Source organism: Tachysurus fulvidraco, chromosome 7 (genome assembly GCF_022655615.1).
Source record: "Tachysurus fulvidraco isolate hzauxx_2018 chromosome 7, HZAU_PFXX_2.0, whole genome shotgun sequence".
NCBI classification, from domain to species: Eukaryota; Metazoa; Chordata; class Actinopteri; order Siluriformes; family Bagridae; genus Tachysurus; species Tachysurus fulvidraco.
In genome coordinates this window covers 27,325,615-27,349,457 of record NC_062524.1, presented here as the reverse complement: position 1 = coordinate 27,349,457, position 23,843 = coordinate 27,325,615, and the positions used below count along the sequence as shown (strand labels likewise).

At 41.3% G+C, this 23,843-nt stretch overlaps 1 protein-coding gene across 4 annotated transcripts in view; it reads right to left on the bottom strand.

The window, feature by feature from the left end:
* Positions 1 to 353: 353 nt before the first annotated feature.
* The window catches only part of fbxo41 (F-box protein 41), a 36,610-nt gene continuing 13,120 nt past the window's right edge, over positions 354 to 23,843 (bottom strand). For 3 of the 4 annotated variants that reach the window (XM_027158115.2, XM_027158118.2, XM_027158119.2), the window contains exons 3-13: positions 15,980 to 16,187; positions 12,718 to 12,788; positions 10,531 to 10,877; positions 7,639 to 7,874; positions 7,419 to 7,534; positions 6,916 to 7,068; positions 6,725 to 6,820; positions 6,195 to 6,313; positions 4,886 to 5,044; positions 4,600 to 4,715; positions 354 to 2,433 (exon numbers count right to left, since the gene is read on the bottom strand). In XM_027158115.2, the coding sequence (XP_027013916.1) occupies positions 2,371 to 2,433; positions 4,600 to 4,715; positions 4,886 to 5,044; positions 6,195 to 6,313; positions 6,725 to 6,820; positions 6,916 to 7,068; positions 7,419 to 7,534; positions 7,639 to 7,874; positions 10,531 to 10,877; positions 12,718 to 12,788; positions 15,980 to 16,187 (1,684 nt within the window). In that variant the 3' untranslated portion in view covers positions 354 to 2,370. The remainder of the gene's footprint in view (positions 2,434 to 4,599; positions 4,716 to 4,885; positions 5,045 to 6,194; positions 6,314 to 6,724; positions 6,821 to 6,915; positions 7,069 to 7,418; positions 7,535 to 7,638; positions 7,875 to 10,530; positions 10,878 to 12,717; positions 12,789 to 15,979; positions 16,188 to 23,843) is intronic. The other variant, XM_027158120.2, reaches the window with a different exon arrangement.

Here is a 23,843-nt window from a genome sequence, read left to right as displayed (position 1 = left end):
TATATAAAGCATCTATGATACACAACATACTGCAAATTCAACACAACTCTTCAGAAGAGATATTTCATGTGGTTGACTTGAGCACCACAGAAGAAACTTTGGGGGAAAAAAAAAAACATCGGAGCTCGACGAAGCTCCTGAACATCATCTTTTTTTGTGTGTGTGTGTATATAATGTAATTCTTCGCTTGTGCATAAATAATGTATGTACAGCTTTAAGTCTTCAGGAGACAGATTGTCAGGAACTGAAAATGTGGTCTCGGTGAAGCAGTGCACCGTTCCTCGGTCCACGGATCCGCGGGAACTTCGGCATCTAGAAGTGGTTCCTTTTACCTCCAACCTTTTATTCTGTGGGGAAAGTCACTGTGAGGTGAAAGACTCAGTGAAACTGCAGAGTTGAATAAATTTAGAAATTGAGAAACACGATGTGGGGATTTAATACAGGAAGTACTGCACCACACAACAGGAAGTGATTTCCTTGGACTAAAGCACTTGGAGTAAAAAGGTTGAAGCTCTAAACCCTGGAACAGCTTGATGACAAAACTGGTGTGGAACTGTAAGTTCTCCAAAATCCTCACGACACCTGCATCATGGCAGTTATTGCATTTGCTTGAGTAGAGGTCGAGCTCTGATGCGCCGAAAGGTCTTAAGTCGTGGTTTAATATGGAAATGGCAAAAAAAAGGATGGATTTGTAAGAAATGTTAAAAGACCTCCCAAGCTCAGATACAGAGGTGTTGAAGATTTATCTACTGAGAGCTATTCAGTTCCAACTTTACTCAAGGGTTCCTCAGGGGTTCCTCATGGGTTCCTTGGTTCTTGAAATCATCTCTGATAAGAAAACCAACCTGTTTAATGGTTCACACTAAGGAACAAACTGAAAAATTCCCTTTAAATGTTCAGGTTTTTCCTTAAGAGTGTAAAATATAGGATTTTGTAAGGACTGAAGGCAGAATGTGAAAGGTGCCACACCTGAGCGATATGACCATGTGATTTTTACAGCGCAACCGTCGTGAGCAGGTCCGGAGCAATACGGCCACGTAAGATCGTATCGTATATTTTTAATAGTAGTTTGACCGTATTGTTTAAAATGTTTTATTAAAATATTCAGCATGTTTGATTTTAATTTCCAAATTATTTCACGGATATTAAAATAAAACATCACCAAATGGAGGAATTTTAAGATTTTGTAGTTAAAATGGTCAGTGTTCATTTTAACATGAATTTATTTTCAGTATTTGGTTATTAATTTATCCCCAATTTCTTTATGAAAGATTTTTTTTCCCACAATCCCTTTACATGTTTAAACAAAGGTTCGCAGGTCGGGCATTAATACATGATTTTATTTTCCTACTTTGTAATAAGTGAAAAAATTATGTTAAGTAAAACGATGAAAACTGCCATGATGAAATATCGTGTGTTCTGCAGATCTGCTAACAAAGCTAGAGATTGTGAAAGTTTCCGGATACTTCGGCCATGTTGCTCACCCCTACAGTTATGGCACTTTGTACATGTTTATTTGAACTGTTAGCAAATGGTGCTAATGAGAGCTGAGCTGCATGGAAGCTCCATGAGGTTGATGTTTGTTTTCGTTTCTTTGTTTCTATGCAGTATGCAGAATTTCGGATTAACAGGCGAGTCAAACCTTTAACACTGAGTCTGGAAAAGCCACATGTAGATCCAGAACTCAGTACGTTTATATCGAACGTGGTTGACGTTTGCTAGCAGTATAATGATGAAGATGAAGGTGATGATTATGTTAGGAGAATGTTATGGTATGAAAATCCTTCACGTTGGTTGGTGTAATTTCTTCTACATCCTGCTTGCTAGGGCAAAAATGGTCCTACCTTGTAAAACAGGAAGTTGGTACTCTTATTGTGCAAGACACTCGCTGGAATGCGATCACAGGTCAGTGATGTTTAAAATTTCATTCTTGTTTAATACAGATCGATAATGCACCGCATGCCGTCAACTCCAAGGCCATTTTCCTTAAGTGTGTATATTATTCTTATGGTGTTCCACATGGCTCTAATCTGGGACCGTTTCCTTTTTCTTTTCCTTGGCTGAAAATTGCAGCTCTGTGCTATAAACCTATCCAGTGAAACCTGATCCGATCTGGTCAACGTGACGTGACACTCTCCAGCTTGAATGCGGTCTCGAGAAGACTTCGGTAGAGTATCGGTTGGAGCCAAAAACCTTGAAAGCGTTTGTTTAGCTGCAGGCGAATAAATTGTTTTCGACATAATACTGTAGTGATTATGTAGTTTCCTTTTTGTCGTTGTCACAGTAGCTAAAACTTAAGTTAGAGCTTCAGCTTGTTCCATGAAGGAGAAGTCGGTGGGTTATACGCAGTTCATCTCGCAGTAGAGGACATTAGCACAGACCATCAGCCTTTACGTGGAGGATTTTTGAAAAGCCTGGCCTCTTCTTTAAAGCCTGTGGAGAAACATGTGGAGGAGATGCACTTTACCTGAGTCTAACACCAATGACCGAAAACAAACAAAATATCTTTTTAACGTCTACAATTTTACAATCCAGCTGCTCTAACAGTATTAAGTAAGTGATAATATGATGTCACACGTTGTGATAAAAATTGAAATTGTTGGTATAAAACGTATTAAACGCTCGGGGCTGCACTGTTCTTGGAAAATAATTAGCATGGAGCCTTTGTTTCCCCTACAATAGAAAATAAATAATGAAAGAACTGAACTTCTTCAAGATGATTCATTTCTACTGGACTCACGAGTCAACTGGTAAAATCGTATCCTCGGCAATCAGAACTCCTTAAAATGACTCCTCTGATCTGAATCACTGATTTACTGAGTCAGAGACAGGAAAAGCCTATGGCCTCTGACTCGATAGCAGCTTCGGCTGGTTAATTTTAGACGGCGGTGGGAGGATCACACAGATGGGAGATCTGCCTCAAGCATCTTTGTGCCTGCTGTTCACTTCGAGGCGGTTGATTAAAAAGCCATTTGGTTTTTTTTTGTGTTTTGGTTTTCATAGTTTTATAGAATCAGGACATTGTAGAGACCCTCAAGATGTTGATTCATTTAATACCTCCACCGTTATACAGTATGTACATGAATTAGTGTTAGTTTTTAAATAAAAACAGCCGAGAGAAGAAATCGCCCACACTGTGAATAATCTGCTCTGCTTCCCTTGAGCATTTATTTATTTATTTATTTATTTATTTATTTATTTATTTATTTATATTTATTTTTTTCTGGCTTTTTTACATAATTCCTAGTTGATTTGACAAAACGACACAGTATTTTCACAATAATACTATAAACGGATAGAATTGGGATCTTCTTGATTATTATTATAATAATAATAATAATAATAATAATAATAATATGTGAGGCACGGTGGCTTAGGGTTTTTTTTTACACCTGGTCACTTCCTGCGTTTTCTGTGATCAGATAACTATCCGATGGTAAAAAGACCAGCTCTAAATGTCCTCCAAAACGGTTTTGAGACGGATATAAATCCGATGGTTCAAACCCCTTCAGGAGGTGGTCTGGGACGCGTTTCAGATGAAACTGGACAGGTGTAAATGCATGTGGTTGTTCAAGCCACATACGTCAGCGCTATACTCCTCCCAAACGGAAGTACGTCACTCGCAAGTGACTCGCGAGATCTCCGAACTTTCACCCAGGCGTCTCGTTGGGGCTTAAAATGCACTGCTGCCGCCAGCGAAAATGCAGCAAACAGTAAACGCTGTGTTTTGTAGCAACCGCATACACCAAAGCGTGTTCTATTTCAATTACCCCGGAAATGAGGTAAAATATATTAGCATATTGGGCGGGAGTAGAAAGATCGGATCGATATCCGATTCGCCGAGACGCGTTTATGTGGCCTGATGTAAATGGAACAGTTTTAACAAATCAGATAGCTATCGGATCAGAGACAACACACGAAGTGACCGGGTGTAAAAAGGCCCTGAGTGGTTAGCACGTTCGCCTCACACCTCCAGGGTTGGGGGTTCGATTCCCGCCTCCGCCTTGTGTGTGTGGAGTTTGCATGTTCTCCCCGTGCCTCGGGGGTTTCCTCCGGGTACTCCGGTTTCCTCCCCCGGTCCAAAGACATGCATGGTAGGTTGATTGGCATCTCTGGAAAATTGTCCGTAGTGTGTGTGTGTGTGAGTGAATGAGAGTGTGTGTGCCCTGTGATGGGTTGGCACTCCGTCCAGGGTGTATCCTGCCTCGATGCCCGATGACGCCTGAGATAGTCACAGACTCCCCGTGACCCGAGAAGTTCGGATAAGCGGTAGAAGATGAACGAATGCATGAATATTTATTATTATTATTATTATTATTATTATTATTATTATTATTATTATTTTCTAGCAAATAATTTTTGTTGCTTTATTTTAAAGCCAAGTTAAAATGCTATTTAAATAAGCGATTTTTAACTTAAAATGTTTCATATTAAAAGAGCACTTTTTTGTTTATATATTTAACACAAGTTTCCAACCACGATGTTTCTAGCAACATGATTCTTCTATCTGAAAGATCTGAAACCTGTCCCTGAAGACTGAACTGCGGTGTGTGTGTGTGTGTGTGTGTGTGTGTGTGTGTGTGTGTGTGTTTTCCACACCTGGAGTTTGTTCACCATTTCATCAAAGAGCTTTCTGGCCTCGGGGCTGTTGGGGTCTTCAAAGTAATCTTCAATACCGATCTGTACAACGATGGACTTCAGGTTACGGCACACGCCTCGAGAGAGAGAAAGAGAGCGAGCGAGAGAGAGAGAAAGAAAGTGTGAGTAAGAGAATTTTGCAGTCCACTTTTTATTCACCGTCAATACGTTATTGCTCATATTTAGTGTGTGTGTGTGTGTGTGTGTGTGTCTGTTGATGACAGCATGCAGCACAGTGTGAACTCACTGTTGAAGTGAAGGAGCGCTTTGGGCGTGACCGGAGTCGAGGTGAGGACCAACATCTCCAAACCTTTCAGACCTTCACGACACACTTCAGCTGCCACTTCCTGATTAATCTCACTGACGTGGTCCAGTTCCAGCACCTGCAGCCTCATACAATTCCTCGCTGTAACACACACACACACACACACACACACACACACACACACACACACACACACACACACACACACAATACCCAGCATTCATTAACAATAAAGCTACAGCCTGGTGTTTTTTTTTTTTTTTTTTACTGGTGTGGAACATCCCTGAAACATTAAGGTTTCTGCTTTCACTTTAATAAAACAAACAAAAACTACAAACAAATTAAAATAATCTCATTATTCATTTTCTTTAACACCGAATTAATGCATTAGCTGTGCCTGAATGCCAAAGATACAGTTAAATAAGATTCTAATAAAATACAAAAATATCAAACCCTTGCTTGACTTAAAGACATATTCATTCATTCATTCATCTTCTACCGCTTATCCGAACTTCTCGGGTCACGGGGAGCCTGTGCCTATCTCAGGCGTCATCGGGCATCGAGGCAGTATACACCCTGGACGGAGTGCCGACCCATCACTGGGCATGACAGACATATTAACTTCGGCAAACTACTTGTTATGTCATGGATGCTATAAACCTCCTCTCACCGACTTAAAACATCAGCAGCTTCACAATCAAGTCTTTCAGACATCAAACATAAAGGTCTGATCTGAAAAGGCCAAAGTCATTATTTCTAAATAGCAGGATAGCAGTAATGCGGGGAATCTTTCTCTCTTCCCGACTCGCTGCGTGAGTCGTTTATCTCCAGCGTATACAGGCTTCTTTATTCAAATCCAAAAAAACAAATCCTTTTAAAACTCAACCTACTGTATTTGTTGTTTCATGTTGAGATTTAAAGCATGATGAGCCACAGCTGCTTTTTTATAAAGTAATAAATATCTGATTTTTGCATCATCATCATCATCATCATCGTCGTCGTCGTGTCAGTGCCGTGTGTTTTTCGCTCATCATGCCAAAGAAGCAAATTGCAGTAAGAATCAATGAGTCATTTTAAGGTGATATCTGTGATTTTGAAACATATTTTTAAATCCGTAATAAAGAAATATGTTTTAAAATGTATACATTAAACTGAGAACTGTGGAACTGTGGAACGTGTCCAGTCTCTTGGATTATCCTCTTGATTTGAATACAAAGTCTTTGAGGGGCTGAAACAAGCTCCACCCCTTCTCTAAGGTGTATGATGTTTTAACCCATTTCCTGCTACTCACCCAATGAAGCCAATCCCTGTATACCACATCCAGCTCCGCCCACCCCTAAGGCTCGTAGGTGTGGCCAACACCGGCCAATCGTCTGTAGGCACCGGTTACTGAAGCGGGCTGGTTGTTGACTATTAATCATATAATGGAATAAAAAAGACAGAAATGGATGTTGGTATAAAATCCAATAGCTCTCAGTTAGCTAGCTAAAACAGTGAGAACAACTCTCACACTCTTACTTACTGTGTGTAAAATGTTTCTGGTTCGTGTCCTGTTAAAACTTTACAGATTTATAATTCAGCTAGCCTGTTTTAAGGTAGCATCATAACTAAAGTTACAAAATGCCCCCTAGTGGCCTGGAGGATTTCTGATACGGGTGAACATTATTGTTAAGTTCATTTTGGTTAATATTTTTGTGTTGTTTCTAATATTTTTAATAATACTAATAATAATAGGTTAAAATAAATAAAAAATGTTTTTTTATATAAGCATTTCATAGATAAAATAATAAAGTGTTTCAATTACAGGGATTTATGTCTTACCAGGGATGTAATGGTGCCACCTGGAGGGAGATGATGTCCCTGCAGCCTGCTCCTAAAGCCCAGATAACCTCCTGACCAACCGGATCCGTTGCACTTCTGAAATAATTCACAGCTTGTAATTCAGAAATAACTACAGTCCTAAGTTCACTGTGTAAGAATGAGCACAGAACAGCTCCCCCTGATGGACTGACCGGTACGTTACGGCCTGTAGAGCTCGACAGTAGCAGCTGGCCAGCCACAGAGAGCGATCGGTCAGCAAGTTGGGACAGTGAGACACCTTCAGAATGAGCAGATTTCCTCCTGTTGCTTTCAGCAAGGCTTCCAGACCTTCCTCCAGACACCCACTGACACACACTCACAACATCATCTACTGTATATGCAGGTACATGATGATAGAAACTAAAGAAACTAGGCTATTTTTTACACATGTAAATTGGATAACACGTGGAAGCTCCTTCACTCTGTAGTTCTCATGGGCAGGAAGTCAAAATGTAATGTAACAGAGTTCCACATCTAAGCTAGGAAGTCAAAAGCATCTGTTTTTCATGGTTGTTTTATCACATATGTGATTTGGGCTGAAGTTAATGCATGAAGATTAATTTAGCACCGATGGCCTAAAATTCAGTGTTCTTGTGTGTACATGAATATGACTTAAGGTCAGGATTTACAGACATCTGTTTCTCTGCATTAGTACCGTGTGCTCTTCAGATACTCCTCCTTGGTCTCCTTCTTTCCTCTCTGCCTTGGTTTGAGGTTCTGCAGGATCAGAGAGTGGGTCTGCGTACACCACTGAGAGAGCGTGCACAAGAACTGGGCAATAAAACAAAAAAAATTGCTATTTTGGTACTAAATTGAGCTCAGGTCAACAAATAGACGATCATTAAAATAACTCAGAATCTTAAAAAACAGGGAACCTTGGAGGAGATGCGAGCGTTCTCCAGCAGCACTCTTGTCCACACAGCAGGGTGACGTGCCACAAACCTCCAGTCATGACACACCTCGGCTGTCCTCAGCAGGGTTTTAGTGTCCAGGTAAGTAAAGATGCAGAAAAGCGCCGCCCGCATCTTGAGCACCTCGGGGCTGACCACCTCACTGGTCTTGGATGGGCTCTTCTCATGACGGCAGGGCTTGTAGCAGCCCTCAGAACGGCCTGAAAAGAAGAGTGCTGTAGTCGTGACAATATAACAAACTTCCACCTTCTTTTCATTGTAACTTGCAAAAATTGCAACATTCATTCATTCATTCATTCTCTACCACTTATCTGACTTCTCGTCGGATCATGGTGAGCCTGTGCCTATCTCAGGCGTCATCGGGCATCGAGGCAGGATACACCCTGGACGGAGTGCCAACCCATCACAGGGCACACACACACTCTCATTCACTCACACACTCACACACTACGGACAATTTCCCAGAGATGCCAATCAACCTACCATGCATGTCTTTGGACCGGGGGAGGAAACCGGAGTACCCGGAGGAAACCCCCGAGGCACGGGGAGAACATGCAAACTCCACACACACAAGGCGGAGGCGGGAATCGAACCCCCAACCCTTGAGGTGTGAGTCAAACATGCTAACCACTAGAGTCTCTGTAGGTGGGGCAAATGGATGTGGAAGGCGTTACTTATAGTATACCTTCGTTACATGCTGGATTGTTTCATTGGAATCCATGCATTTTGTTCTTACAATCCACACGGTGGTGCCAGAGCACCATAAACATCTCGTTCTCATCACTGCTCCATCCTACTCGAAGGTTAAATCAGCCAGAGCATGTGATCGAAGAACAATTCTACACCACAGTCGGACACAGATCCACCAGCTGGAGTACTCCGAACCCCAAAAAAGGATCACAAGAAACCCTAACTGAAGTAATTTTCCCAGTGGCCTATTTCTTCCACATAATACACCAATTTTACACTCATTTTGATATGCACTAATTTAGTAAATTACTGGGTGAAATTAAGAATGTCTTAATCTATGTGCTATTTAGGGATGTATGATACGAACAAGGAGAACATTTTTTTTTCCTGGATTCCGGGATTTAGGGTAAAGAAGCTCTGAGCTGGTCAAATGATGTCAGAAGGTTAGACAGGAGAAGATATTTGGGTGGATGAACATTTGGGTAGCACAGTGTAAAAAAAGCTCCAGATTTGGGAGTCTGAGCCTTAGGCTAGTTTCAATGAATTCTCGGGCTGGGTGAAACATGCAGTGGAATGTACAGAAGATACTCTAGATTCTGAAGAATACCCCAGATTAAACTAAAGAAACACCGGGGTAAAATAGAGTTGGAATGAATTGCCAGATTGAGTGGAAGAAGCATTGGGCTGGTCAGAGGAAGCCCCAGGTTAGGCAAAAGAAGACGATTTCTTGATAAAAGCCTTGGATTGGACAGAAACCTCAGTTTGGCTGGAATATAGAAGACCAGCATTGGGCAGAATCCCAAGGTATGGTGGATGAAGCATTGAGTTGGACACAAAAGGATTGGGAAGAAACCAATAATTGGGTGGATGAACCTTTAGGTTGGTCAGAGGAAACCTTGGTTGGTCAGAGGAAGCACCAGATTGGTTGGAAGAACCTTTGAGTTTGTTTTGGGTTGGAGAGGAACATCAGTTTAGATACTGTAAGGAAGCTTTGCGTGGACAGAAGAAGCCGGAGATTGGGTTGAGGATGCCTGTTGTTGGGCAAAATAGATTTAAGGTGGGTCGTTCTGTAAGGGGGCAACCATGACCCATCACGTATCTGCTTCAGATCATGAGTTACAGTAGATATACTAAAAAAGTGTGAATTTGTTCAGGTGCCTGCAGTAAGACTATTTTGGAGATACCTTTTGGGTCACTTTTTTTTTTACAATATGCTGAATATACTGTGGTGTCTTCACTGAGGAAGACTACACTGATGAAACCAAGGAGTTGTACAGTAGGTGCCACTAGAAAACATTCAATTATTGCCTCCTGAATTGAAAATGAGGTGGGAGTAATCGCTATGACAGAGAGAGAGATGGGTTTTTTGTACCTTTTTTCCACAGATGAGTGAGATGGAAAAGACAGACGGAGAGGAACTGCTGGGCGCCCGTCAGGTCGGCTTCTTTCTAGATTTTTTGGGGGGCTTGTTAGTCACACTACAGCAGTGTAGCGCTTACGGATCACAGTGTGTTTGCTAATTACTGTCATCTGGTACAACTCGGCTCAACAGAATAACACGGTGGGAATTACAGGAGCAGTTTGACACGAAACGAAATTTAAGTTGTCCCCATAAACGTCATTTGTCATCCAAGACACATTCCCTTGACACATCCGTTGTTAACTATGGTTAAGGGTAAGTTATACTTAGCATTTTCTAACTAGCATCTCAAGCTACATTTTTTAATGATTACAATCTAAAGAAAACAGAACAGAGGTTGCGAGGGGATGAATGTCTGTAGCTTCGGAACGTTGCACAGATATTCCACAACATTAAATATTACAATGTAATGAAAGAAAACCAAATCCGTTTTAGCCGATCGACTGCATTTGGAGAAGAAATTGGAAAACGATTGTGAAGGTAAATTTAATGATATTTTATGTATTCTTTTATCAGAGCCACAATGAATGAAAAAAAATTGCATCTGTTTATCAATAATTTATGGCTGATCTGGAGTCAGTGGGAAAGACGCTGTTTAATACACAGCTCTCACTGTTCTTTGGCTTGCTCTGACATTAACACTCGGATACTGACCCAGTTCCTCCACACACACACACACACACACACACACACACTGCTGAGTCCCAGAGGATGACCATCTGTTTCCTGTTCTTAGTGCTTGTTACCTGTCCCCAGCCGGTAGCTGCTACGATGATGGCAATGCTGCTGACACTCCGCCCTCCTCTCCTGCTCCCACATGTCCGCCTCGGACTCGGTGGTGCGCGAGGCCACGTCAGACACGTCCCCTTCCTCGCCCTCCGTGCTGTTGCGGTACGGCCGCCGCTGCCAGTTCTGGATGGCTTGCTTACGGAGGCCCCAGTTGCGGCGCTCATAAGGTGAGGGTTCTCTGGGACGGTTCTGCCCATGGTAGTACTGAGCCTCCAGACTGTCCTCTAGTGGCTGCAGTTCCACACTGTCACTGTCATAACCCGCCACCGATGCCTGGGACACAGACTTCGAGCGACCAGACGCCCTAAAAATCAGCAAGGTGACTTGGAGTGTATGTGATGAATTTTGCAACTCAAAACTTTAATAGTAAGATCATTATAGTAAAATTATTATTTTATACACACACACACACACACACACACACACACACACACACACACAATTTTCCAAATGAAATCAAATGTACTCAAATAATTTTATTTAAATATTTAAAAAGGTAGACCTTTATTTATTTATTTATTTATTTATTTATTTATTTATTTGTTAGATTGTTTTATTTTGTGGTGTATTTTTTTTTTGTATAACATTTTTTGCAACAAAGCTAACATTTTGTTTGTAATGTGTTCTGCCTGAATTTGTCATTTGCCTTCACATTAAATACAGTCTGTTTCTTGAGGATTTATTTACATCCACATCATACTGTACATGTGGTAAACCTTTAATAACTATATTACACCATCATGGAATGTAGGAAATGCGACACGTTTATTATTGTTTCCTCACCATAAACTTTAACGCTTTTTTATCGTCTAATTGAGTGAATGATGATTTAAAAGATCGGAATAAGCGATTTTTTTGTTGTTGTTGTTGTTGTGGTTCAGCTAGACAAATAGAGCGTATCTCAGCTGATGCTCTTCGTTCCACACCCAGGGCCCTTTAAAGACGTATCGACACAGCTCCCAGATCAGTGTGGAGACTTAAAGGATAGTTGAGGCTCCTGCAGAGGATTATGGGAAAGGAATGTTCTTTTCCCCCAGAGTTACGGCAAAATTTCCACTGGGCATTCCAGACAGACACGTAGTCACTGCTTAGACATTAACATCCACAGCCATGCTTTCGTATTTAAAGGGACCTGGTGTGTGAGGAAGAAAAGAAATATGGTGTTCTGATATATGTACCCTTTACAAAACGATCCTCTGGGTGCCATGGCAACACGTTCGTGCAACTGATAAAGCTCTCTCTCTCTCTCTCTCTCTCTCTCTCTGAGCTACTGTTAGCTTTCTGCAGTGTTTAGATTTGGAGAGTGATGCATGACCGGCCACTGCACAACTATAAAAACACTCAGTGTCTCTGAACAGAAGCACCACAGTGCCCGAGGTTGCCAGTAACATGATAAACTCCCCTTCAGGAATTCCTTGAGCGTTAAACAGCTATTACAGTGTTATTCAATATCTTTGCCATATTAAAATTTGGACAGCTAGGTTTTGATGACGGAGGATTTTTAAGGTGCCTTAGATTAGGTGCATCGAAGTCATCTCTGAAAGATCGGGATTACGGGACGAGGACCACAGAAATGCCGTAATTATGAGTAGAAAACTTCGAGTGGATTTTCTTTACTTTCAGATTTTTTGTACTGTACAGTAGTTTGTTAAGAGAAGCTTCACCTCCATCTTGCTCCAACCAAAATGACCTGAAAGTCTTAACTACCCAACCTCGTATATCTGAACTTCTCAAAAGGATTTTTGTGTTGTGGCTTTGTGCTTCTGCTCAGAAGGTCATGGGCTCAAATCTCAGCACCAACCAAACCCAACTGCATCACTGTATCCTGTCATTTTGGAGAAAACAACTAGGATGGATGATTGAGTGCAAACACTGAACACATTTTAGACCCATCATAATCCTTTAATTTTAACCAAACACTTTTCACAGCTTTAATATGTATATTTTGTAATGATAAAAACTATTTTTTTTGGGTGGGGTGTGTGTGTGTGTGGGGGGGGGGGGGGTGTCTGGGGAGTTTGATCAAAAAGTAAATAACAGAACAAAATACAACTGTGCAGAACCATGTAAGGTTTTGTAAAGAATTTTCTCTCTCTCTCACTCACACACACACACACACACACACAAACAATCTCGTGACTTACCCAGTACTGGGAGACGAACGTCGATCTGAGACCTGGTACACGCCCCTTGATCCAGAGATACTAGAGTTCCTCTGTGTCAGAAAAGAGAGAGAGAGAGAGAGAGAGAGAGAGAGAGAGAGAGAGAGAGAGAGAGAGAGAGAGAGAGAGAGACATTCCACATTTTATAAATAGTTAAAAAATAAACATAATGCATTCCGTTGGGTGAAAATAGACAAAGCTCCCACAGAGGTAAGTCAATGTCAGATTCTGATCGCTCGAGCATCTGATTTGTTGTAGAAGCAGAACAAAAATATCTCAAGAAACATTTCAGAATTTCAGATGCCTCGGAGCAATGCAGATTCCTCATCCAGACACCTCAGGAGGTATATATAAGTGTGTGTGTGTGTGTGTGTGTGTGTGTGTGTGTGTGTGTGTTATACACAGCACAAAAAATAAACATGAACATGAACAGAAATCAGAGATTTACAGGATTATTATTACCAAAAATAAAAATCCTGAGCACTTTCTCTTCATGCCGTGTTGTTTTAGTAAATGTTCCTCTGCTCATTAGCTTCAAGCTCATTAGCTTTCATTAGCTCACCTAGAACAGCAACTACCTAAACTTACCTTACTGTTCACATCAGTAAATCACAGCCTTTATTAGATTAGCTAGCTCACTTAGCATGACAGTCTTCATCAGGTTAGCTAGCCTAATTAGCACAACTGCATTTATTAAATTAGTTAGTATAATTAGCACCAAAATCATAGCTTTCATTAGATTAGCTAGCTCAGTTAACCAGCATTGGACTCATTTAAATCAGTCAGTCATTTTAATACTTTAGCTAACTGAATTAGCACCACGCTTTTTGTTTGGGCAGCGTAACCTTCTGCTACATGAACATCACAGAGCAAAAGTGTAAAACTCTCGAGAATCGTAGTATAGTATAAACATATGATAGAATATACAGTAGTTCAAATGAAATATTTAATTTATAAAAATAACCAAAGGTGGGAAGATGCTGACAGTCGGGAAGTTATCTTGTCTTTTGTTTTGTGGTAAGCAAGCGAGCTAGCTATATTAGTGGGGTCGAACGACAAAGTTGGTTAGTAACGACGCTAATTCACAGCCGAACCAGATTAGCTTTGCTTTATTTTGCTAATCTTCCAGGATTTTCTCAATAATGCCTTTAGTATTGTCAGTACAGTATAACAGAGAGCGATATTTCTTTTAAACCTCTACTAGTTATCGCAACATACGTCTTGCTAGTTTGTTTAGACTTTTCCATTGTTACATTCATCCTCCTCCTCCTCCTCCTCCTCCTCCTCCCTGTGTTCTACTTCGGCCCTGTTCCAAATCAGAGAGAGCTCTGTATATAGCGGAGCCTCCTCCTGACACACAGAATGATGATTTTTTTTTCTTTCTATCATCAGGAGGGGGAATGTAGGTCGCCGGCTGGCATTTAGAAGCACTTGATCACTGTGGCTGTGAGTCAGAGCTGCAATAACACACTTAGTTCTTGTGGATGCTCATTAGTAATTCTTTAAAAAATGTTATATAATTACAGTAAAAGAAATGATAGAATCTCTTATTAACAATCACATGTAGTCGATCACACAAGGCGCGATCAGTGTAAACGCCGGAATGTGCTTTATGGTGGTGGCCATCTTGGAAATTCAGGGGTATGCAGAAGCTGGTGTTTTGCTAATTTAGTTCGGTGTTAAACAAAAGCAGATTTAATAACTAGTTATCCGATCTTCGATCTTTATTTAATTATTTAATTTATTTCTTGTTTTTCCATCGTACCTTTTTTTGTAATACTCATCATCCTGCCATTTTTAAAGGTCACAATTGAGCAATAGGAAAATGAGCAATAGGAAGGCTGTGCTAGTGCACTAAATAAATTACATAGATACATAGCAACATACATACATAAATAAAAACATCATAGTTGGTGACTTTTGTAGAATGTTTGTAGAATTTATTAGACTTAATTCATTATTTTTAACGTGCTGCATTTTTCATTCATTCATTTTCTTATCCGAACTACCTCGGGTCACGGGGAGCCTGTGCCTATCTCAGGCGTCATCGGGCATCGAGGCAGGACACACCCTGGACGGAGTGCCAACCCATCACAGGGCACACACACACTCTCATTCACTCACACACACACACACACACTACGGACAATTTTCCAGAGATGCCAATCAACCTACCATGCATGTCTTTGGACCGGGGGAGGAAACCAGAGTACCCGGAGGAAACCCCCGAGGCACGGGGAGAACATGCAAACTCCACACATACAAGGCGGAGGTGGGAATCGAACCCCCGACCCTGACGGTGTGAGGCGAATGTGCTAACCACTAAGCCACTGTGCTGCATTTTTATAAACATTAAATATCAGTAATAACTGGAGCTGCATCCCATGACACACTACACACTACTCTAGTGTCTAGTGGATGAATGTTACTCAATAAATGTATTTTTTCATTCCAAATGGAACTCTAACGCTTAGTACTAACAGGAGGTAAAAGGAAACGACCTCAAATGTACCTAAAGTGATGCCGCTATGGTACAGTACCTTTAACATTTAGAATACAGTTAATTTTAAAAATGTTGACAATAAATCGTGCAATGTAAATGTAAGATATGTTTGTTAGGTGTCTTTGTAAAGCAAAGTCAAATCTCTGAAATGGGTGTGAAATGTGAGTGTATTATAAGTGTGTTGAGATGTTGGCTGTCATGGAGATTGTAATGGTGGTATTGTAGATGGTGGTGGTGGTGGTGTTGCTGGTGGTCATGGACATTGTGGTGACGGAGGTGTTGGTGGTGATGGACATTGTGGTGGTGGAGGTGTTAGTGGTCATGGATATTGCAGTTTTAGTGGTGGTCATTTAGATTGTGGTGCAGTTGGTGGAGGTGTTGGTGGTCGTTTAGATTGTGGTGGTGTTGGTGGTCATAAAGATTGTGGTGATGGATTTGATAGTATTTAAAATACTTCTCTTTGCCACAATACGTCATGACACCGATACACAATGAGCACTTTAGTTTCACTTCAGTTTTACTGTATAAACAATAAAGTGCATTAATAATCTGTAACTATTATAAAAATAAGAACAGCTTTGGATTTTCCCAAGAACGAATCCTTAAGCAGAAATAACGAGAGGTTCGAATCTTTTACCCTGGGGTGAAATTTAACCCCAAAGCCTCTATCTTGTCATGAGTCTGATCAGAGCTGATATCTGCACCAGTTGAGTGTCTGATCCCACCCTGGAGGTTTTTTACCTGTCTGCCGTTGGACTTGGAGCCCTGCAGGCTACAGTGGCCCAGGCTCCCGTTCGGTGTGGTTCCACAGCTGCTGATGATCTGGAGCTGTTTCTCCGCTCTGTCTGCTCGCTCCAGAAGCTCCTCGATGAACTGCTGCAGACGCACTTTAGCGCTGGCTTCCCGCGCCGCCGTCTCCTGCAGGAACTGATCGATCTGCGCCACCTCTCTGCAGAGAAACAGTACAGCACGGCGGTGAGCCACGTACACGCTCGGCTTTCCACACGCATCTTATTCTTTAACGATCTTTTGCTTCTACGTCACATTTATGTTCCTGTGGTTCAACACGAAGCTTTAAAAATGTCACATCGGTACACGATTCATTTTCCTATCCCATGTGGTTGATGATTAGGAAACATTTCACACACTTACAGTATAAAGAGAAATAATTATACAGGTAAAAGATCAGGAAGGTAAACAGGAACAATGCATATGACACACCTCCATCTTTTAACATCTCACTGTTTATCATGCCAGAAATGTCGCTGTGTAAATTCTGCACCTCTGTGACTACATGAGTTGGGAGATGTAGAATTGTCTCTGTTTCCGTTTCCTCTCTCTGCCCTCCTTTTCTTTTCTTTTTCTATGCTTGTTTGTTTACTGTGGCATTCTACAAATCCTCAGAGACACACAGCCTCCTTTATCTCTGTGGAAGGAGTGTAATCACTTAGGATCTGCTCGCTGGGCTGCTGTTTCTAACCAGAGGGTTACACAGAGAGAGAGAGAGAGAGAGAGAGAGAGAGAGAGAGAGAGAGAGAGAGGCAGACAGACAATTAGAGTGAGAGAGAGAGAGTGAGAGAGAGAGAGAAAAGGATTGTGAGAGAGACAGACAGTAAGAGAGACAGAGAGAGAGAAGAAGAGAGAGACAGACACAGACAGACAGACAGACAAAATTTTAGTGAGAGAGAGAGAGAGAGAGAAGGATTGAGAGAGACAGACAGTAAGAGAGACAGAGCGAGAGATACATACAAACAGAAGACAGATAGACAGAGAGAGAGAGAGAGAGAGAGAGAGAAGGATTGAGAGAGAGACAGACAGTAAGAGAGACAGAGAGAGAGAAGAAGAGAGAGACAGACAGACAGACAGACAGACAGATAGAGAGAGAGAGAGAGAGAGACAGACAGACAGACAGACTGACAGACAGACAAAATTTTAGTGAGAGAGAGAGAGAGAGAGAGAGAGAGAGAGAAGGATTGAGAGAGAGACAGACAGTAAGAGAGACAGAGCGAGAGATACATACAAACAGAAGACAGACAGACAGACAGAGAGAGAGAGAGAGAGAGAGAGAGAGAGGGAGAGAGAGAGAGAAACATACAAAATTAGAGAGACAGAAAAGGGGAGAGAGATACGGACAGACAGAAGAAGAGAGAGACAGACAGACAGACAGACAGACAGCGAGAGAGGGAGAGACAGATACAGACAGACTGAGGGAGAGCAAGCAAGAGAGAGAGAGAGAGAGAGAGAGAGAGAGACATACAGACAGACAGCCGGAGTGAGAGAGAAAGAGAGAATCTGCATTTCTGACAAACACACACAAGCCACTAAGGCCAGAATTACATGAACAGAAATATTTCTGAAACTATGAAGCTTTTCCTGAGCGACTTCCTGATCGGTTTCAGAGATTAAAGGCAGCAAGTGATTAAAAACAACATTAACACTGACGTCCAAACGCCTAACAAAACACAAAGCCCCGAATCAGTCAGTAGATTATGTCCTAAAGTCCATGATCCAAAGCGTCTCTCACATGATTCACGCTTTTCACTCAGTCCTTTACATTTAATGGTTTTTATCACTACAATCAGCCACAACACACTTCCTTCATTTCCTCCTCTCAAAGCCTCCGTATTTCATCGTCCTTGTTGACGATCAATTGCCATCTTTAAGGAAGTCACCGAGCGTGTGAGTTCTTACGTAACGTATTGGACAGGGTTTATGTTCTAATGGCCAGAAGTTTGCGCACCCCCGACCATCACAGCCATATGTCCTTGTTGATGATGTCCTTCCAGTTTTATTCTCCCCCTGTGTTCGCTGTTATAATTAATCTCCACTATTCTCCTCTATAGATGTTGATCTCAGGCGTCATCGGGCATCGAGGCAGGATACACCCTGGACGGAGTGCCAACCCATCACAGGGCACACACACACTCATTCACTCACACAGTCACACACTCACACACTCACACACTATGGACAATTTTCCAGAGATGCCAATCAACCTACCATGCATGTCTTTGGACCGGGGGAGGAAACCGGAGTACCCGGAGGAAACCCCCGAGGCACGGGGAGAACATGCAAACTCCACACACACAAGGCGGAGCCGAGAATCGAACCCCGACCCTGGAGGTGTGAGGCGAACGTGCTAACCACTAAGCCACCGTGTCCCCCTTCATGAATCATGGAATATTTATTTAATTGTATTTTATTTTATTATTTGGTTCCTATCAAGGTTTCTTCCTCATGCCATCTCAGGGAGTTTTTCCCCACCACGGACGCCTCAAATGCAAATAAATGTGTTCTTTACATGTTCTGTACAGCTGCTTTATGAAGACGTTCATTGTTCAAAGCGCTAAACAAATAAAATGAAATAGAATTGAACTGAATAAACCACATCTGGATATTTTCTAGATGTGTTTCAGTAATCCATCCCACTTCCTGAAGATCCTGATTGTTGTATCGAATGCGTTTGAAATGTTTATTACCTTCCTGCTGGGTTTTAAGGTAGAAAACGACGTTGAGTTATAAAAAAAAATAAATAAATAAATAAACCATTTAATTTAATTATTGCATCATACTGAAGAGCTGCTGTATTTAACGGAGGGAGTGAGAATAAAATAAATAAATAAATAAAACACCCACACAATCTGCAAAAGGAGAAGGGCAAAATGCCTTCTACCTGTGTGTGTGTGTGTGTGTGTGTGTGTGTGTGTGTGTGTGTGTGTGTGTGTGTGTGTTGTGCTGTTTTATGTGTGAACTCGTGAAGAAAAGAAATACAGATTTTGAGCCTCCTATTTTCTTGCAGCAGCCTGTGTGTGAAAGTGTGAGGTGTGTGTGTGTGTGTGTGTGTGTGTGTGTCTGTGTGTGCCTGCAGGTTTTCTGTTATTTTCCTTCATGTCACAGTTGAACACATCAGAGTCTAAACAGATCTGTCGCAATCCAAGATACCTGATGTGTGACATTGAATCTCTCTCTCTCACACACACACACACACACACACACACACACACACACACACTTTTTTCTAAGAATTATTTTTCAATTTACGATATTTCTTTTAATTATAAATTGTATTCATTAGTTCAAGAGACTAGAAAATATTTACCACTTTATAATGTTGTCCAAACAAACAAACACAAACAAACAAATAAATAAATAAATAAATAAATAAATGTCAAATCAGCAGTGAGACTGAATCCTGGACTGATCAGAAGTGAGTATAGTGTTTTGTAGTGAGTATACTGTGACCCCCCCCCCTCCCAGCCTCATACGCACCCATCCTAGAGCGACACCCCATAGGCACCACCACACTCACTAATGCATAAAATATGCATCTACATGTAATTTAGAGCATTATTAACGACTGCCTATGTGTTATCAACATTCCAATTTATTATTTAACAAAAGACAGTCAGCTGATAAAACCTGTGCTCCAGCTCCCATATTCATATAACATTTAAGGCTAAATGTAGCTCTTAAAGGTATAAAGTTCACCCAAAAATGAAAATTGTGTTATTTCCTCACCCTCAATTCGTTCCAAAACTGTATGAGTTTCACCCATGGCAGCACACATTGACTTTAGCCCTATTCGGACGGGATTAGTTTTACGTGGGGACGTGGAGTAACGCAATTTTACCTCAGGACGTCTGTAATATTAATTGGCCAATTCGCACGGGACAAGACATCTCAGTAAAACTAGCAGAAGTGGGAGGGGTAACTCGCTTTACGCACCACAGTAACCTCCTTGTTGTCATGTGCGTATGACGTTGCTTCCTGTTATCACGTGTGCAAACAGACAACATGGCGCCTCCATGCTTGAAAAACGAGCTTTTAAACAGGAAATGACGGAATTTTACCGTACATATTTACAGCGTGTCTATTCGGACGGGATCAGTATTACCTGAGGTCATTTTTCCGGACCTTTTTACAGAAGGTAAAAGTCGCCGTAATCTTTACTGACATTGTCTGTAATGATTACCGAGATGGCGCATTCGGACAGGACTAAAATCACAGAGAAGCTCTGGTAATAATTACTTTACGTCCCCATGTAGAACTAATCCCGTCCGAATAGGGCTTTTCACTTCCTGCTATCACGTGCGCAAACATACAACTTGGCGCCTCCATGGTCTCAAAACGTGCTAAAAACATATTTACATATTTACAGCGGGTCTATTCGGACGGGATTAGTATTACTTGAGGTAATTTTTCCGGACCTTTTTACAGAAGGTAAAAGTCGCCGTAATCTTTACTGACATTAGCCCTATTCGGACGGGATTAGTTTTACGTGGGGACGTGGAGTAATGCAATTTTACCTCAGGACGTCTGTAATATTAATTGGCCAATTCGCACGGGACAAAACATCTCAGTAAAACTAGCAGAAGTGGGAGGGGTAACTCGCTTTATGCACCACAGTAACCTCCTTGTCGTCATGTGCGTATGACGTTGCTTCCTGTTTCAAGCGCCTCCATGCTTGCAAAACGCACCAAAAACTACTTTTAAACAGGAAATGACGGAATTTTACCGTATATATTTACAGTGGGTCTATTCGGACGGGATCAGTATTACCTGAGGTCATTTTTCTGGACCTTTTTACAGAAGGTAAAAGTCACCGTAATCTTAATAGTTCCACGTCCCCACGTAGAACTAATCCCGTCCGAATAGGGCTTATGAAAGTCAGTGGGTGCTGCCAACTGTCTGATTACCAACATTTTTCAAAATATAATCTTTTGTGTTAAACAGAAGAAAGAAACTCATACAGTTTTGGAACGAATTGAGGGTGAGGAAATAACACAATTTTCATTTTTGGGTGAACTTTATACCTTCAAGAGCTACATTTAGCCTTAAATGTTATATATGAATATGGGACCTGGAGCTCAGGTATCAGCTGTCAATTTTCAATGTACATTTAAGAGTGAACAATAAACATTTGTTCAGTTTTATCACCAACACTCTTTCATTGCAGAATATTATGAACTGAATGAACTGGTAGTTTACAAAGCTTTCCAAATACATTTGTACTCGGGCTGTGGGTGAAATGTCACCCGAAGCTGCTGTAGCTTTAGGCGCAGGCTTCCGAAAACACTCAGAGTTTAGTTTGGGTCTGCTTTCGTTTCATATCTTCTTTTACATTAGTTAGTTAATTTCAAATTCGCACCACAAAACACCGCCAAGCAACCGACTTTCCTCCTCGGTAGGTGACGTCATATCAGGTCACAGGCCATGGAAGCCCCGATGGTCCAAAAACAAACGCAACCACAGTCTGTGTTCGCAACACAGACGGGTGAATTTATGAATGAAAACGATATTGTTACGTATCCTCACGCTTTTTAAGTGGGTATACGGAAATCCTTGGCCTTTCCTAGTGGGTATACGGCGTATACCTGCGTATCACGTAGACTACACCACTGCATAAGATGAATAAGTGAATAATGTCATTTAGTGTAAATACAGACGTTTATATCTCATAGACTAAATTAAAGATCATGCTGATTTTGTGTCAGAATAAACGTGAATATAATCATCACTACGTTGCATGTGTTTCAAAGTGAAACACAATCACAGACTTAAAGACGTCCCCTGAGGCGTGTCTGTAGTCAGAGATGGAGAGAATGCTTTAAAAGGAAAAAGAACAACAGATGAATAAAGCCGAGCTGCTGTTGTACAAACAGGACGATGGCAAAATTTAATTTCGGTGCAAAGAACAGGAGAACATTTCTGCACGTGCTGTGATACATCACTCATCGTCACGTTTTTTTTTTCCTTTACACAGTGATGCTTAGCGACTCGACCCGAACTGGAAGAAAAATAAATGAATAAATAAATAAACAAGGACGATTCACGAGGTTCAGACCTACAGCATCTACGCAAGGCTCCGAAGCCACGTCGACCTTTTCCGTACCGCGCTCCAATTAGACGTGTGAAAAGAGAAAGAAGGAAAGAGAACAAAAGCGTGTAGAGTCTCAGTCACGGTAATAACAGTGGTGGAGGAGACATTGGGACTGTAAGCAAAACACATTCCCCCTAGAGTCAGGAGGCTAATTAGAGACGAGACACGGAGGAAAGACGAGAGGAAATAAAGCAGTGAGAGGAATGAAGGTGGTGTGATTAGAAAAGGGAAAACACAGAGGATGAATGAGCTGTGTGTATGTTTGTGTATGTGTGTATCTGTGTGTGTTTTTGTGTGTGTGTGTGTGTGTATGTATGTGTATGTGTGTGTTTGTGTATATGTGTTTGTGTATGTGTGTGTTTGTGTGTGTGTTTGTGTATATGTATGTGTTTGTGTGTGTGTATATATGTGTGTGTGGGTTTGTGTATGTGTGTGTGTGTGTTTATGTGTGTGTGTGTATGTGTGTGTGTGTGTGTGTTTGTGTATATGTGTGTGTTTGTGTATGTGTGTTAGTGTGTGTGTGTGTGTGTGTGTGTGTGTGTGTGTGTGTGATAATATACAGAGTTGCTAGAAAAGTGGCATGAATGTTAATGGTTCACTTTCAGGCTTGAATAGAAGGAAATAAATTCTTTATCTATTGTGTTTCACTGAGGTCTTCTTTTAAACTCCTACCAATTCTCATGGTGGTAATTCTGAAAAATATCAAGTTTGTTTGATGCTTCGTTAATTTCTGCATTTGTAAAATCATGAACTCTTGGAGAGAAGAGCTTATGTAGAGCTGGTGTGATGCTGTCTTTAACTGAGACTCGTGTTTTTTTATAAATCACATTTATAAATTGGATAATGTGAAAGAGAAAAATGTAGACGAGGCTTTTCTTTGTCCCCTTTAAAATGCATTCATTGAGCTCCGTTTGTAAGCTTGCAGCTTCCCTGTTGTGAGTGACGGACCTCGTAGAGAAAGCTCAAGATGATCCACAAATCGATTTTGCTTGGTAAATATTTCAAATCTAGTCGTCATCACATCAGCCTTCATCTTCTAGGTGAGAAGGGAAACTTCGGAACAAAACCAGCGATGGAAAGCAGGGATACGATCCCATCTTAAGCTGTTGTGGAAAATCGTCCCACATGGAAGTGAAATATTTTTCCAGCTCGGCCACACGGCGGCCGCTAAACATACGAGGACGGTCTAAGATTAACACTTAGTACTAGAGCCCTGCGCGGGACTGTTTTTATAAACCCGCACCCGCTCGCTCCCGCTGAATTTCTGACCAGGACCGCCCACGCCCGCAAGCTGCGTGTTCCACTCCCGCCCACTCCCGCGGATTTTTTCTTGAGAGCTTGTGAAAGTTTTGATTGTATACAAATGATCAGACTAATTATTAGTTCAGGCTAATGTCCAGAATAACAGAATTAAACATGATTGCATTTAAATAAGATAAATTAATACTAAACCAAAGCAACACATCTATCAAAAACATTTGTTTTTTTATTATAAAACATTAACCATATTAACAAAACCACAACTAGCGGCACCTCATTTTTTAAAGTGCGACACATTTTTCCATAGTATCTTTGCTTAACGTGAGCAGGAAGTGCTTTATTGGAGAATGAGAGCTTGCTTTGACCACTGAGAACTGTGCAGGTATGTCGCCTCTGCCCAGACGTGCCAGATTTATGTCCGTTGTAAATTAACACTTTTGCACATTTATTGCAACTTACGAAGTT